The sequence below is a fragment of the Lynx canadensis genome, chromosome C1, assembly GCF_007474595.2.
Source record: "Lynx canadensis isolate LIC74 chromosome C1, mLynCan4.pri.v2, whole genome shotgun sequence".
NCBI lineage: Eukaryota > Metazoa > Chordata > Mammalia > Carnivora > Felidae > Lynx > Lynx canadensis.
In genome coordinates this window covers 213,469,855-213,484,520 of record NC_044310.1, presented here as the reverse complement: position 1 = coordinate 213,484,520, position 14,666 = coordinate 213,469,855, and the positions used below count along the sequence as shown (strand labels likewise).

At 41.2% G+C, this 14,666-nt stretch overlaps 1 protein-coding gene across 6 annotated transcripts in view; it reads right to left on the bottom strand.

Annotated features, from left to right (window-relative positions):
• DIS3L2 (DIS3 like 3'-5' exoribonuclease 2) overlaps positions 1-14,666 on the bottom strand; it is a 350,877-nt gene that overhangs the window by 229,567 nt on the left and 106,644 nt on the right. The window contains exon 1 of one of the 6 annotated variants that reach the window (XM_030324132.1): positions 7,987-8,029. The exons of the other annotated variants lie outside the window; for them this stretch is intronic. Within the exon in view, the coding sequence (XP_030179992.1) occupies positions 7,987-8,013 (27 nt within the window). The 5' untranslated portion in view covers positions 8,014-8,029. Of the gene's footprint in view, positions 1-7,986; positions 8,030-14,666 lie in introns of those variants that run through there. 6 annotated transcript variants of the gene reach the window in all.

Sequence of the window (14,666 nt, the reverse complement as noted above, 5' to 3'; positions counted from 1 at the left end):
GATGGGGGGTGGGAGATGGGTATTGAGGAGGGCACCTGTTGGGATGAGCACTGGGTGTTGTATGGAAACCAATCTGACGATAAATTTCATATTAAAAAATAAATAAAACTAATGATCCATAAGAAAAAGAAAGGATTATGCTTTGGCTCAAAAGTAAAAGGTTCAAATAAAAGTCAATGCGAAGAGGAGATCAGGGGAAAGCAATCATCACAGTATGCCAAGCCTGATTGTATAGCACATTTTAAAACCAGAGCCTGGTTCTGACTTTATGACAATCTCCATGGTTTAGATTAGCTACATTTAAGAATTAGTATTTTAGGCACTAAATTTACTTTTGAGTTACTGTATCAAAAATGTTGTACAGAGGCAGGACTTCATGAATCAAGTCATTCGAAAATATGCAGTAAAAATATAAATTAATATCCTGTATTTAGAAGTATTTTTATTCTATTTTGTTATACCAGCACATGAAAGAACAGAAATACATTCTTTAAAAATGTAAAAGATTGGGGCGCCTGGGTGACTCAGGCAGTTAAGCGTCAACTTCAGCTCAGGTCATGACCCCCCAGTCGATGGGTTTGAGTCCCGGCTTGGGCTCTGTGCTGACAGCTCAGAGCCCGGAGCCTGCTTCGGATTCTGTGTCTCCCTCTCTCTCTGCCCCTCCCCCACTCATGCTCTGTCTTTCTCCATCTCTCAAAAATGAATAAACATTAAAAAAAAAATTTTTTTTTAAAGATCATCATAAGACCACAGGATAAAAAAGACGCTCTAAAACTACTCCATATCACACTCTGGTTAAGAGTGAGGGTTGCAGGACCCTTAGAGAAATGGCTAATTCAAGTCTGGAGCAGAAAATAGATAAGATGAACCTGGAACATCTTGTCATACCAGGAAAATAAGGAAGCTATCAAAGCCTACTAGGATCTTATCTAAAAAACTCAGGAATCACCATGAAAAAGCTCTCACTGGTCAACCTTAAGCATTTATCCCCTTTCCTGTACAACCTACCTCAGGTTAACCAAATAATTGATGAAGTAAAGTTCTTCTTGACTGAAGAGTTTCAGCTAGTTAAGAAGGAAGGAAAGACGTTCAATATCACATTTTGCCATCCCTATTGAAATAATGGATTTAGGAAATGATTCTCAATGGTTGCGGACACCAATTAAGTCATAACCTGATGGGGATGGAGTTTTATGATAAATGAACCAGAGTAGCAATACCTGTACTGACTAATCAATATAAATATCTTAAAAAGAGAAAGAACCATAGTGCTTCCTGATGGATTATAATTGTAAATACAAACCATTATCCATAAAGTATTTTTCCCCCAAACTGACCTTGAATCTGACCTGAAACAGGGATCAGAGGAGCACGTTAAACAACACTAGGGATAGGATCCATTTACACTCACTCCCCAGGTGATTTCATCCAGTCTCATGGCTTTAAACCTCTCTATATGCTAATAACTCCCGAAATTAAATGCCTAGCCTCAACCTTTCCCCTGAATGCCAGACTCCTATCCAATTGCCTACCTGACACCTTCCTTTGGATATTTGTTGGCACCTGAAACGAGAAAGCCAACCCTTGGTCCCCACTAGAACCCACTCCTCTCCCAGCATTTGCTGTCTCAGCAGATGGCACCAGACCATGTCACCTTCCTCTCATGCCCCACATCCAATCCATCAGAAGAGCCCGCTGGTCCTTCCTTTCAAATATCTCTTCTTGACATTTACACTGCCACTGCACAAGCAACCTTTATCTCCTTGCTGAACTACTGTGATAACCAGTCTCCTGATTTCCGTTTTGGACCAAAGCAGTTACAGTGATGCTTTTAAAACATAAATCAGGGGGCTCCTGGGTGGCTTCGTCGGCTGAGCGTCCGACTTCAGCTCAGGTCATGATCTCACGGCTCATGGGTTCAAGCTCCACATCGGGCTCTGTGCTGACAGCTTGGAGCCTGGAACCTGCTGTGGATTCTGTGTCTCCCTCTCTCTCTCTCTGCCTCTCCCTCACTTGCTCTCTCTCTCTCTCCCAAAAAATAAACAAACATTTAAAAAATTTTAAAACATAAATCAGATCATGTCATTCTCCCAATGGCTTCCAACACCATTCCATTATCATGCCACAAGGCCTTGTCAAACCAGGCCCCTGTTACTGTTCCAGTCTCATTTTCTATAACTTCTTCCTTGCAAATTACACTCCAATCCTAGAGATCTTCTTGCTATTCCCAGAACACTAAAACCATCCATCCCGAGGCTTTTGCATTGCCATTCCCTCAACCTAGAAAACTCTGTGCCCAGCTATTCTTAGGTCTCAATCTCTTCGTTTTGTTCACGTCTCTCCTCAAATGTCCTTCTCTTAGAGAGGCCTTCCCCGATCACGTTAACTGAAACAGCCCCACCTGGCTGTCATTACTCTATCCTCTTGCCCTGCTTTATTTTTCATCACTGTACTTATCCCTACTTGGCAATATATTACATGCTTAGGTACTTCCTGTCTCCCAACTAAAATGTAGGTTTCATGAGCACAGAGGCTATTTTATTCACTGCTATATTGCAAGAGTTGAGAAGAGCAATTCGTAGCCACTCAGATATATGTTCATTGAATGAATACAGCAGCTGATTAGGAAAGAACTTGTTCGGAGTCTACCTTCTCTGATAAACTGTAAAACTCCGTGAAGTGAGCATGGCTAGGCCTGACACAGGGTATGCCCAATCTCATTTGAGTGGACAAAGAACAGGAGGTGGCACACTGCATCTAACATCTCCACATATCTAAATCTGTCTCCCAAGGCTTCGTCCAATTGGCTTGGTTTTCTACAAGCCAGAGTCCACTGCACAGTCTCCCCAGTTCCTCCCCACTACCTGCCCCAGGCAAGAGTAATCTCTCCCTGTTTCGAAGTCTCGAAGCAATTTATATGTACCTCTATGGCGCTTTGCCATTTCTTCACTATGTTAGTGCTACGTACATATATGATTAGCATGATCCATTACCTCACATGCTTACCAGTTGCATCTTACATATCTTTGTATATTCTATAGCAACTTGCAGAATCATTCTAGGTGCTCCATATTTGATCACCAAACAGATGGGTAAATGGGTTGAAAAAATGCGTATAAAATATGATCAGGATGCAAAAGAACTTTCACAATGGTTTCCAGACACAAGAGTATGTGGGTCAGAAACCAGTAGCCCAATTTTCCTTAGATCTGTAAAGTAAGAGCACTTCTTCTGTGGGATTGACCTTGAAAATGTTGAAAAGTCCAACTCAGTGGTTTTCAGCTTTGACCTTTAGCAGACCCTCTGAGAATCCGATGAAAGCTGTAAACCCTTCCTCCACAGAAAAATACACATCTAAGTAGACAGAAAAAACTCTGTAAGAAAGCACAGGTAGGGAGAGTCAAGGGTCTGGTGCTGAAGGCCACCAGTCCAGGCTGATGAATATTTTGGAGCTCTGGGCTCAGAGTGAAAGAGGGGGGCCCTGAAGAAAATGGATATACCACTGACCTGGTGAACTGAGGACTTTAAAAACTCCTCTGGGTTCCTCCACAGACCCGAGGGTGAGGCAGCTGACTGTACGTCTTACTCCCAGTGCATGCTGCAACTGGGGTTATTCTCCCTTGGAGGTTTAGTCTAGTCTCTGGAGGACAGGACAGAAACGGATCAGTGAGGGAAGCAAATCACTGGGTCACACAGAACTTTTTCTCTCTCTGTCTTGTTCCATGAACAGGGTAGGATGAGCATCACATAAACCCTGCTAACAAAAATAAACAAGGAAAATACAGGCAGATATCAACTGGGGCATATGGCTCTGAAATAAAAGTGTCACTTGAAGCTACTAAAAATGCTCAAGAAACAACAGCACTCTACAATACTTTTTAATTTTGAATTCCTGAAACCCTCCTTCCCAAACACAAATGCGCACACACATGCACACAGAAATATTTGTCAGAGATACCCTGCAGTCAGCTTGACCAAGGGTAAGTCTGTCATCTACCTGTCGTCTCCTTTTGGGATGTAAAATTGGGTGACAGAATGGTGTGGCAGTGTGATGAGAGAACCAGACGATCCCCTTTCTCCATCAGGCTATAATCCTTATGCTCTGGGGGACGGACAGCAGTAATCTGGCCTCTTCAGCAGTACCAGGGAGGAGGCCTGATAACTCTTAGAATGAAATTAAGGGAAGCCTATGAGAAGCTTACTATTGAAAGGAAAGGAAGAGGCCTAAGCCCAGAATCTTGAGTTCAGAGACACAAGAGAGAAGGAGACACACCTTTTAGAAAAGAGGATGGGTGCACCATGACTTCTGTACTTTAAGAGGAACATAAGCCCTGTTTAGCAAAGGAATGGCAAAACACTTTGTAGAATCCCCCTACTTCGAACACAAGAATGTCTGCCAAATCAGAGACCCTATGCAATTATGTAAGTAGAAAATGACTAAGGAAGAAGCTACTATAAAAGACTGGAAGAATTTTAGGAAACACTACCTGAGAAAATATATAGGGAAATACATACTAGACAGACACAAAAGCACTGCCTTAAAAAATAATGATAAATTAAACTCCAGTAAAATAAAATTTTTCCTTCTATTCTAAGATAACACTAAAAATATTTGTTAAAGATAAGCCATAGATACGCTCATATCCAGAACATAAAAAGCTCCTACAGATCAATGAAAGACAGAAGATCCAACAGAGAAATGGGGAAAAGGCTTAAAGGCACTTTACAAGACAGAAATGCTAACCAGCCAGTAAAGATGGAAAGGTGCTCAGCCTCATTAGTCATCAGAGGGGTGCCTGGGTGGCTCAGTCTGTTAAGTGTCCAACTCAGGTCATGATCTCACGGTTCTTGTGTTCAAGCCCTGCGTCGGGCTCTGTGCTGACAACTCAGAGCCTAGAGCCTGCTTCGGATTCTGTGTCTCCCCTCTCTCTGTCCCTCCCCTGCTCATGCTCTGTCTCTGTTTCCCTCAAAAATAAATTAACATTTTAAAAAATTAAAAAAAAAAAACCAACCACAATGAGATGTCACTACAAAGCCACAGGTAGGCAAAAACTGAAAATCCTGACAATATCAAATGTTATTAGCAAGAATGTACAGCACTATACTGCTGGTCTGAATGGAAACTGTCCAGCCTTTTGTAGAACACATCAGAACCGTGCAGCAAAGTAGAAAACAGACCCATTCAACTCCTGTGCAGGCTTATTACAATATGTTGTCCTGCCTCCCTCCAGATTTGACAGGTGAACCCATGGAAAAAGACAATACTACACTGGGAAAGGACATTTATGCAAAAGCAAGGAGATAAGAAGGTGCAATTTTCCGTTAGTAAAGGCAAGTAATGGTGACAATGTATGTAAGAGTGAGAAAGAAGGATGAAAAAGCATACATGAAAAGCCCTAAATGCCAATCAAATGAGGGGGGTCTTTACCATAAAGTTTGTGAAGTGGGGAAGTCAGGAAAAGTGGTTAAAAGCAGGAACTCTAGTCAACACTACTGGGTTCACATCACACTCTGCCACTTACTAGCTATACCACTTTGGGAAAGTTATTTAATCTCTTTTTTTAATATTAAATATAATGTATTGTCAAATTGGCTTCCAGACAACACCCAGTGCTCATCCCAACAGGTGCCCTCCTCAATGCCCATCACCCACTTTTCCCTCTCCCCCAGCCCCCATCAACCCTCAGTTTGTTCTCAGTGTTTAAGAGACTATTTAATCTCTTTGAATCTCAGGATGGTTATTTGGGGTTTTTTTTATCTTTAAAATGAGGACAAGAGTATCCGGTATTAGAAGGTTATTATGGAACTGAGGTAATTTATGAAAAGCTCTTGGGACAGGTGTCTGGAGCTTAATATTTGTTTAAGGGAAAAACAAATTTAGCCTTTACACCCAAAATGTCCAAGGTGGTGAGGACATCCAGATGGCAGCTGGAAATGTAGGTGTGGGGATGGGAAGAGTGTACTGGAAGAAATTAAACACAGGGGACTGACAATTAACCAAAGCTGCCCCAGGACCAACCAAGTGTCAACTGACAAGAGAAGTGGAGAATAGAGCCCTGAGAAAAGACTCAAATAAAGGGGGTTCAACAAGGAACAGGAGTTAGTGAAGCAGAGAGAATTTAAATACTTATGAATATGCTAAACACTAAGGCTTTTATTGTCATTTGTCATTTTCTTAATGCACAATCTTCCCTGTGCATTTCACATATTAACTGATTTGATCCCCACAATGACCCTGGGTGATACACAGGACAGTAACTATGTCTATCTCAGAGGGCAAAAACAGGGTCAGACATGTCACAGTCCCTAAATGGCAGCTCTAAATGGCAAAGCTGTGACATGCACACAGATCTAGGGCTCTGTGTCCAGTATCCTTAGTCTTGGACACTCACTCCCACGGGAGATTTCCCGCCAACAGATTCAGAGTGAGCTTTGCACACGTAGCTCCTACCACTAACATCCACTGCAGGAAATGCCTCTACATCTTTTGCCTGCCAGAAAATACCCAAAATTCAAGATCCAGCTCTTCTGTGAATGCTTCTGTGGGTAACCTCCCTCTCTTAAGAAATTTTCTATTTTTTTGCTTTGCTTCGCTGTTATTCCTTAACTATTCTTTCATTTGTAAGATTTCTTGATCAGGCTATATTCCATTTATTTGTTTGCATATTTAGCTTTTCCACCAGACAGCAAACCACGCCACATTCATTTCTTATATTCCCCAGAGGCTACCAAAACGCTTGGCGTTTAAAACATGCTCAATAAATATTGGTTTCCTTTCTTCTGAAGAGAATGAGAAAGGCTTAAATCAATTATAAAAGAAGCGTTCTAAAAAAAAAAAAAAATGACAAGAAGTGAATAAAATAACTACCAAGCAGCAAGAACCAGCGAAATTCAGATGCCTATCTAAACGACACTGCACAAGACTGCACTGCCCTCCATTAACACACTGTCTGGAAGCCAGGAAAAAGTCACCAGTTACTTTACCACAATTGAAACTTAATCACCATAAAAAGAAAATACAAATACAGACCCAAATGCAAATGAATAAAATTGGAAGACATTTAAATAAATGCACTTTTCTAAAATAACTCTAGTGGCGCCTGTAATGGCTCAGTTGGCTAAGCATCTGACTTCAGTTCAGCTCATGATCTCACAGTTCAAGTTTGAGCCCCACATCGGGCTCTCTGCTGTCAGCGCAGAGCCAGCTTCGGATCCTCTGCCCCCCCCCCCCCCAGCCTCTCCCCAACTTGTGCTCTCCCTCTCTCTCTCTCTCCCTCTCTCTCAAAAATAAATATTTAAAAATTTTTAAATAATTCTAAGCCTTCATATCTAAATGACAGCTCCTGTTTGGGGGCCCCCGGGTGGCTCCGTGGGTTAAGCATCTGACTCTTTGATTTCAGCTCAGGCCATAACCTCATGGTTGTGGGATGGAGCCCCGCATCGGGCTCTGCACTGGGCGTGGAGTCTGCTTAAGATTCTCTCTCCCTCTCCCTCTGCCCCTCCCCAGCTCACGCACACACTCTTTCAATCAATCAATCAATCACCCAATCAATATTAGAACTCCAGTTTCAATGTAAACTCAAATGTAAACATAAAGTTCACCATTCCCCAATTTGAAAACAATAGTTTTGGCAAGAAAAATTGTGAATGCCTGATAAAAAAAGAGAAAAGGCCCAGATCTGGGCATTTCCTGATTGCTGCAGAGTTGTGAAAGTACTAATCCATCCCTCAGAAAGGGGGTGGAAAACATCTGCACCGAGCTATAAAGTACATCAACTGCAAAGTGCAACTCAAAGTCACCAGAACCAAGAAACTAGTCACTTCATAAACTGTTTGATATTGATTCGATGTTTCTTTCCCTTCCTTTTATAATTAATATAATGTATTTCAAAACTGGGGAACAACAGGAAGAATTCCTGTAACGAAACAATTCCAGCGGAATCCTAAATAAAAATGCCAAGAAACATTTTCATCATGCTAGCTTACCCAAACTCCAAGCGTGAAACATTTCATAGTTTTCCTGTTGACTGATAATGAAAAACCCTTCCTTAAACATAAAAGCCATCTTTGAAAAGTGCTATATCACCTCTTATAAAAAGAGCACGTCCATATTAGCACTGGAAAGTTCTATTCCGAGTGAATAAATTCTATTACATTCCCCCAGGGCAGAGGGTTGCTATCAACTTGCTATAATGGAGTTTTTCCAAAAGATTTACACATACCTATGTCTACAAGCCATTTCTGCTGAATGGGCTGTTTACAACAGGGTCAGCTGAAAGGCTTTGTGCGCGGGATGGGGCGTAACGCCCTGCCTATCCTCCTACCTGAGCCTCCGATTCAGAGCTAACGCATGTCACAAAGTCCACCTACGAGCTGCTTTTCATTTTTTGGCTCCTCTGGCTGGGCTTAAGTGACAGCACTCACTTGCCACACATGTTTTAGCAAACTTTCAAATCCCTTAATGGCACACTTGGGACACAGTATAATACACTGTTCAGGAAATACCTTGGAGCCAAGAAAAGCAATTGATATTTCCACAGGGAGTTCTTGACAAGGCTTGCCAATAAGCTTCTTTCGTTATAAAATATGACCAGAGACATATCATTTTAGAGACCTATTACAAACATTCTTAAAGGCATAGGTGTTACTGGGAACTTTGTTTGCCTAAGGTGGTTCATCCAAAAGTACCTTTTTATTTAGTTAACAGGAACAGAACAAACTATTTCCATTCTACTGGTTACTCGGGCAAAAAATCCTGTTACCGTTATCAATCAATCCCTCCTTCCTTCCCTTCCTCCCTGCCCTCTCTCCCTCTCTCCCTCCCCCCACCTCACACACACACACCACCACGACCACCACCACCATCACATCTGTTAGCTCACCCTATCAATTCTATCTTTGTGGCCACCACGGCCACCACCCAAGTTTAGGCTCCATCATCTCTCACCTGAATATAGACAACAGCCTCGTAAGGGGTCTCCCTGTTTCTATGCTCACACCCTTCCAGTCTGTTCCCAACACAGCAGAGTGAGTCTATGAAATGTAAGTCATATCATGTCAAATTCTCTGCTCCAAATCCTCCAAGGCTTTCCACCTCCATCAGAGCTAAAACTCCAATACTGACTGAAACACAGGCCCTCCCTGACCCACACCTCTACCCCATGATCCCTCTGACCTCATCTCCAACTATTCTCTGCCTCAGCTCTTTGCTATTCCTTGAACACGTTAGGCACATATTTGCTGGTCCCCAAGACAGCTCCCTCACTTCCTTCCACTCTTTCTTAAAGTCACCTTCTTGACGAGGCCTTCTTTGGTTGCCCTATTTAAAATCTCAACCCCATCCCCAAAACATGTATCTCTCTTATTTATTTTCCCCTTTAGCACTTACCACTATTGAGCATGCTACACGTAGTGTTTTATTCACATTATTATGTCTTTCCCAGTAAAACACAAGCTCCCCAAAGGCAAGGACATTGTCTGTTTGCTCACTGTTATATTCCCAGCACTTAATATGGTAACTAATCCTCCAACACGATCCCCATCTTAATGTGCCACTATTACCTTACACTCAAAACATCAAAAACCACTCTCATCATTCCCCTCAAAGCATTCCCTTTTCCTGTTCTTCTTTCCAACACCATTACCACTTTCTTTCAGGCCTTGCAACCTCAAAACCTCACAACTACACTTGACTCTTCCTAACTGCTGAACCCAATCCTTCCCTTGTCTTTTTAAAAGTGCTCTTACAACTCCACAAATTCCCTGGTATGCTCACGTCTCAGCCTACAGATTTCCAAAATTTTTTAAAAATTGAGTAAATTACCTTATTGCTCAAAAATTTCCCACAAATTTCTCTTCCCTAGAGAAACTAATTCTCTGTTTTGGGGCTTATCATGCAAAGACCTTTTGAAGGTCCACTGACCTTTTTTTTTTTTTTTTTTTTTTAATGTTCATTTACTTTTGAGAGAGAGAGAGAGAGAAAGAAAGAGTTTGAGTGGGCAAGGGGCAGAGAGGGGAAGACACAGAATCCGAAGCAGGCTCCAGGCTCCGAGCTGTCAGCACAGAGCCCGACGCAGGGCTCGAACTCAAGAACCACGAGATCATGACCTGAACCGAAGTTGGACACTTAACCAACTGAGCCACCCAGGCACCCCTCCACTGAGAGAATATACGTGCACGTGTGAGTGGGGGAGGGACGAAGGGAGGGGGGGATGAGAAAGAATCCCAAGCAGGTTCCATGCCATCAGCCCTGACAGAGCACAGCCTGACACGGGGCTGATCCCATGAACCATGAGGTCATGACCTAAGCCAAAATCAAGAGTCAGACGCTCAACCAACTGAGCCACCCAGGAGCATTTGACCATTTTAATCTTACCTGCCAATTCCTTCCATTATATACCGTTCACAGGCCACTGCAAACTCTTTCCTGGCTTAGATCACACCAACTCAAAAACAGATTTCAAGCAACTTAGAACAGTAGGATCTGTCTCCCTCTTTTTATTTATCTGTGACTGCAGTAAGGAAAACTATATAACTCCCTTTAAAAATGATTCAATTTTGTTCGAAATATTTTAAGTAAAGAAGCAAAAGGCGCTCTTGCAGAAATGAACTGGATCTGGCAAGGAACAGATCAGGCTGTGCAGACCAGGCTTGGACCGCAGGAAAGGAAGGGTGCAAAGGTCTAACAAGTCAGGGGTTAGAGTCTTTGGACACTGCTCCTAAAAGATCATGGGACTTGAAACAGAACTATGGGTGTCCTGTAACATGTACCCTCTCTCCTCTTCTGCATGGCCACCACAAGCAACTAACCAACCACTGCCTAACTCTGGTATAACCAAGCCTCTGCACCTAGTCACCCAGGAGAGGAAGAAACAATTATGCTTCGCCTTAAAGGAGACATAGGTCATAAAACACAGCAGAATCCAACTGGGGTAATCTCAATAAGCAAGGCATTAAATGTTTTGATGCCAGAAACGAGCAAAGAGGTAGGCAATAGATTTTGGCAGAAAATCACATCAAGTTCTGAAGCTCAGGAACAAATAAAGAAAAGCCAGGCAAGAAGCTGGATAGAAGCAAATCTGGGAAACGGACCCCAGGGAAGAGTTCTTGAGAGAGACAGAAGAACTGGATGAAAGACTTTCCAACAACAGAGTCCATGGAAGGAAGAGATCATCACAGAGATTTAGTAAACGAAAGTACACATGTACAAGTAACTCTGTACATAGTGGTTGCTTTCTTTTGAATCTTAATCTTCACTGTATTTTTAAGTGTCAAAAACATATTCAATGCATTAATAATGACTAGATTAGCTGCAAGAGACAGAAAAAACAATTTGAGGGGCACCTGGGTGGCTCAGTCGGTTGAGCATCCGACTTCGGCTCAGGTCATGATCTCACAGTTCGTGGGTTTGAGCCCCGTATCGGGCTCTGTGCTGACAGCTCGGACCCTGGAGCCTGTTTTGGATTCTGTGTCTCCCTCTCTCTCTGCCCCACCCTGTTCATGCTCTGTCTCTGTCTCAAAAATAAATAAATATTAAAAAAAAAAAAGAAAAAACAATTTTAAATTGGCTCTTTTAAGTTATCGAGTCTACCTGATCAGATTGAAAGGCTCATCTGGTATTTGTGACAGAGCGAGAGAGAGGGAGAGAGAGAGACAGAGAGAGAATGGGTATATGTGTCTCAGCTCAGACTCTGTCAATATTAGCTCTATTACCAGGGCAGCCTCCTTCTCACAGTGTAAGGATTCCAATAGCTTCACAATTATATCCTATCCTCTTAGAGACCCCGGGGGGGGGGGGGGGGGGCGGGGAGGAAGGGAGAAATCCTTATGCAGGTGCTCTGCAAAAAAAGTCCCAGGATTACTCTGCTGGGGTTGATTTGGGTCGCATGTCCATTCGTGAGTCAATCACTAGGGCAAGGAGGTGAGCTAGACTGATACATCCCTGTATCTGAGGAATGTGACCAATTTTTCAATCCTTAGAAAAAACAAACCCACAGTATCCTTAGAAATGCTCAAAGTACGGCTCTTTTTAAAGACAATTATCTGTATTTATTCACAGAAGCCTACTGATATAATTTCCAACTGTTTCCCTGAATCAAAGATCATTCCTCTTTTAGAATCATAACCATTTTTGATGTGAAATCAAAGTAGGGATGTAACATAACTCAGGAAAGAAAATACCCTAAAAAGTTTAAACAACATGGTCAAGAATGTAGAGCACATGTCAAATAAAGATTATTTGTATTTAAAGTTTTTACATGTATAGAGACAGCTGCAGTATCTGACCTCAGATTCCTTCATATCACACCAATCTCCAGCCAAGTGGATTTCACATCTTTGACATACTTTAATATCCTGGCCCTTGCTGAAAAATAAGCTCAATTCGCAGGCCATTTCAGAAAACCACACAGTATATGATGAAAGTTTTTCAGCAAGACAAGGAAGATTCAGAACAGTAACGTAAGGGGTACAATCCAAGAGCCTAATGATGTTCCTACAGACAATTTACTATTAGATGAACCACAATCATCTGAAAAGTCAACCAACGAACATCTGAACAACCACCTTCATATATTGATAATGAAAACTGAAACCACATTTCTTTGATTAGTGGCTGCGGGCACACTATAAACTCTCTACCTATTACTAGACTTTTAAAATAAATTTAAGTTATGGCCAACTCTAAAACTCTACTTGTATCTGCAATTCTCCTTCCTTCTTTACACCTGAAGCCACAGATAGAGTGATCTAGCTCTGGATACTATTTCTTGCCTTGAGGGCTTTGCTTACTTGGTAATACCCACCTCCATTTCATTCCTCACTCCCTCTCTATGATAAATCTTTCTAATATTAGCATTCAATATTCTCCATCATTTTCAATCTTTGAAAACATTCTCATAAATCTGGAATAGTTATATTAACATCAGATTCAATTTTTTTTTAAGTATTACAGAGGTCAAAGAGGAATATTTTGTGTTAATAAAAGAGTGAAAGAGCCACCTGAGTGGCTCAGTTGATTGAGTGTCCAATTTTGGCTCAGGTCGTGATATCGCAGTTTGTGAGTTCAAGCCCCACACTGAACTCACTGCTGTCAGCGCACAGCCCGCTTCAGATCCTCTGTTCCCCTCTCTCTCTCTGTCCCTCCACTGCTTATGCTCTCTCAAAAGTAAATAAAACATTAAAAAATAAGTTAAAAAAAGAGTCAATGCATTAGTAAGATGTAATATATAATATATATGCACCTAATAAAAATATCTCAAGCCTGATGAAGCAAAAACTGACAAAAGTAAAGGAGAAATAAACAAATCCTCAATTATAGATATTTTAACAAATAAGTGTAAAACAACTAGAAAAATATATATATGTAGTTGTATGTATAAACAACACATACATATGAAATGTATATCAAAGAACTTTCATCCACATTACATAAATAAGTCTTATAATTCATTAATACAAAAACAAGCCAATACAAAAAATGGGTAAAAGACTTGCAGAGACACTTCAGAAAAGATTATATATATATATATATATATATATATATATAAAAGATTATATATATATGTAAAAGATTATATATATATATATATATATATATATATATATACACACACATATATATATATGAATGGCTAGTGAGCACACACCAAAAAAATGTTCAGCATCATTTTGTCATCAGGGAAATGCAAAACAAAAGACAGCAAACAGGGGCACCTGGGTGGTTCAGTCAGTTAAGGTCATGATCTCATGGTTCAGGGGTCTGAGCCCCACGTAGGGCTCTGTGCTGGTGGAGCGGAACTTGGTTGGGATTCTCTCCCCCCACCCTCTGCCACCCGACTCTGCCCCTCCCCTCCTCACACTCGTTTTCTATCTCTCAAAATAAATAAACTTAAAAAAAAAAAGAGCAAACCACCACCACAACCAAAAGTGAATATTCCTATACAACTACTGTAATGGTTTAAAATTATACTACCATGTCCTGGTAAGGATATGGAGAAACTGACTCTCTCGTACATTTTTAATGGAAGTAAAATATGGCACAACTACCCCGGAAAATAGCTTCATGGGTTCTTATAAACACATGCCTACCATATGACCCAGCAATTCCACTTATGGCTATTTAACCAAGAGGAATAAAAACATATGTCCACACGAAGACAGGTACAGCAGTGGTCATAGAAGTTGTATTATTAAAGGTCAAAAAAAATGAAAACAACCCAAATGTTCTTCAACTGGTGGAAGGATAAACAAACTCTGGAACATCTATTTGGTGGAGCCCTAGTCCACAACATAAACAACATGGATGGATCTCACATGCAGGACGCTAACAGAAAAAGGCCAGACTCAAAATAATTCCATTTATATAACATTCTACAAAAGGCAAACCCATAGGGACATAAGACACATTAGTGATTGGCAAGGGCTGAGGGGTGAAAGGAAGTGCAGACTAAAAAGGGAGGCAAGGGAACCTGGGGTATGATGGGACTGTTTTCTGTCCTGACTGTGGTAGAGGTTACACAAATCTATAGAGCTTTTAAAATTCATAGGACCAAATGCTAAAATGAGAGATTTTTACTGTATGTAAATATGTGAATCAAATAAATCTCTTTTGTACCCAATCCAAATAAGTTCAGCATCTATACACACAGGGGAGCAAAAATCCAACT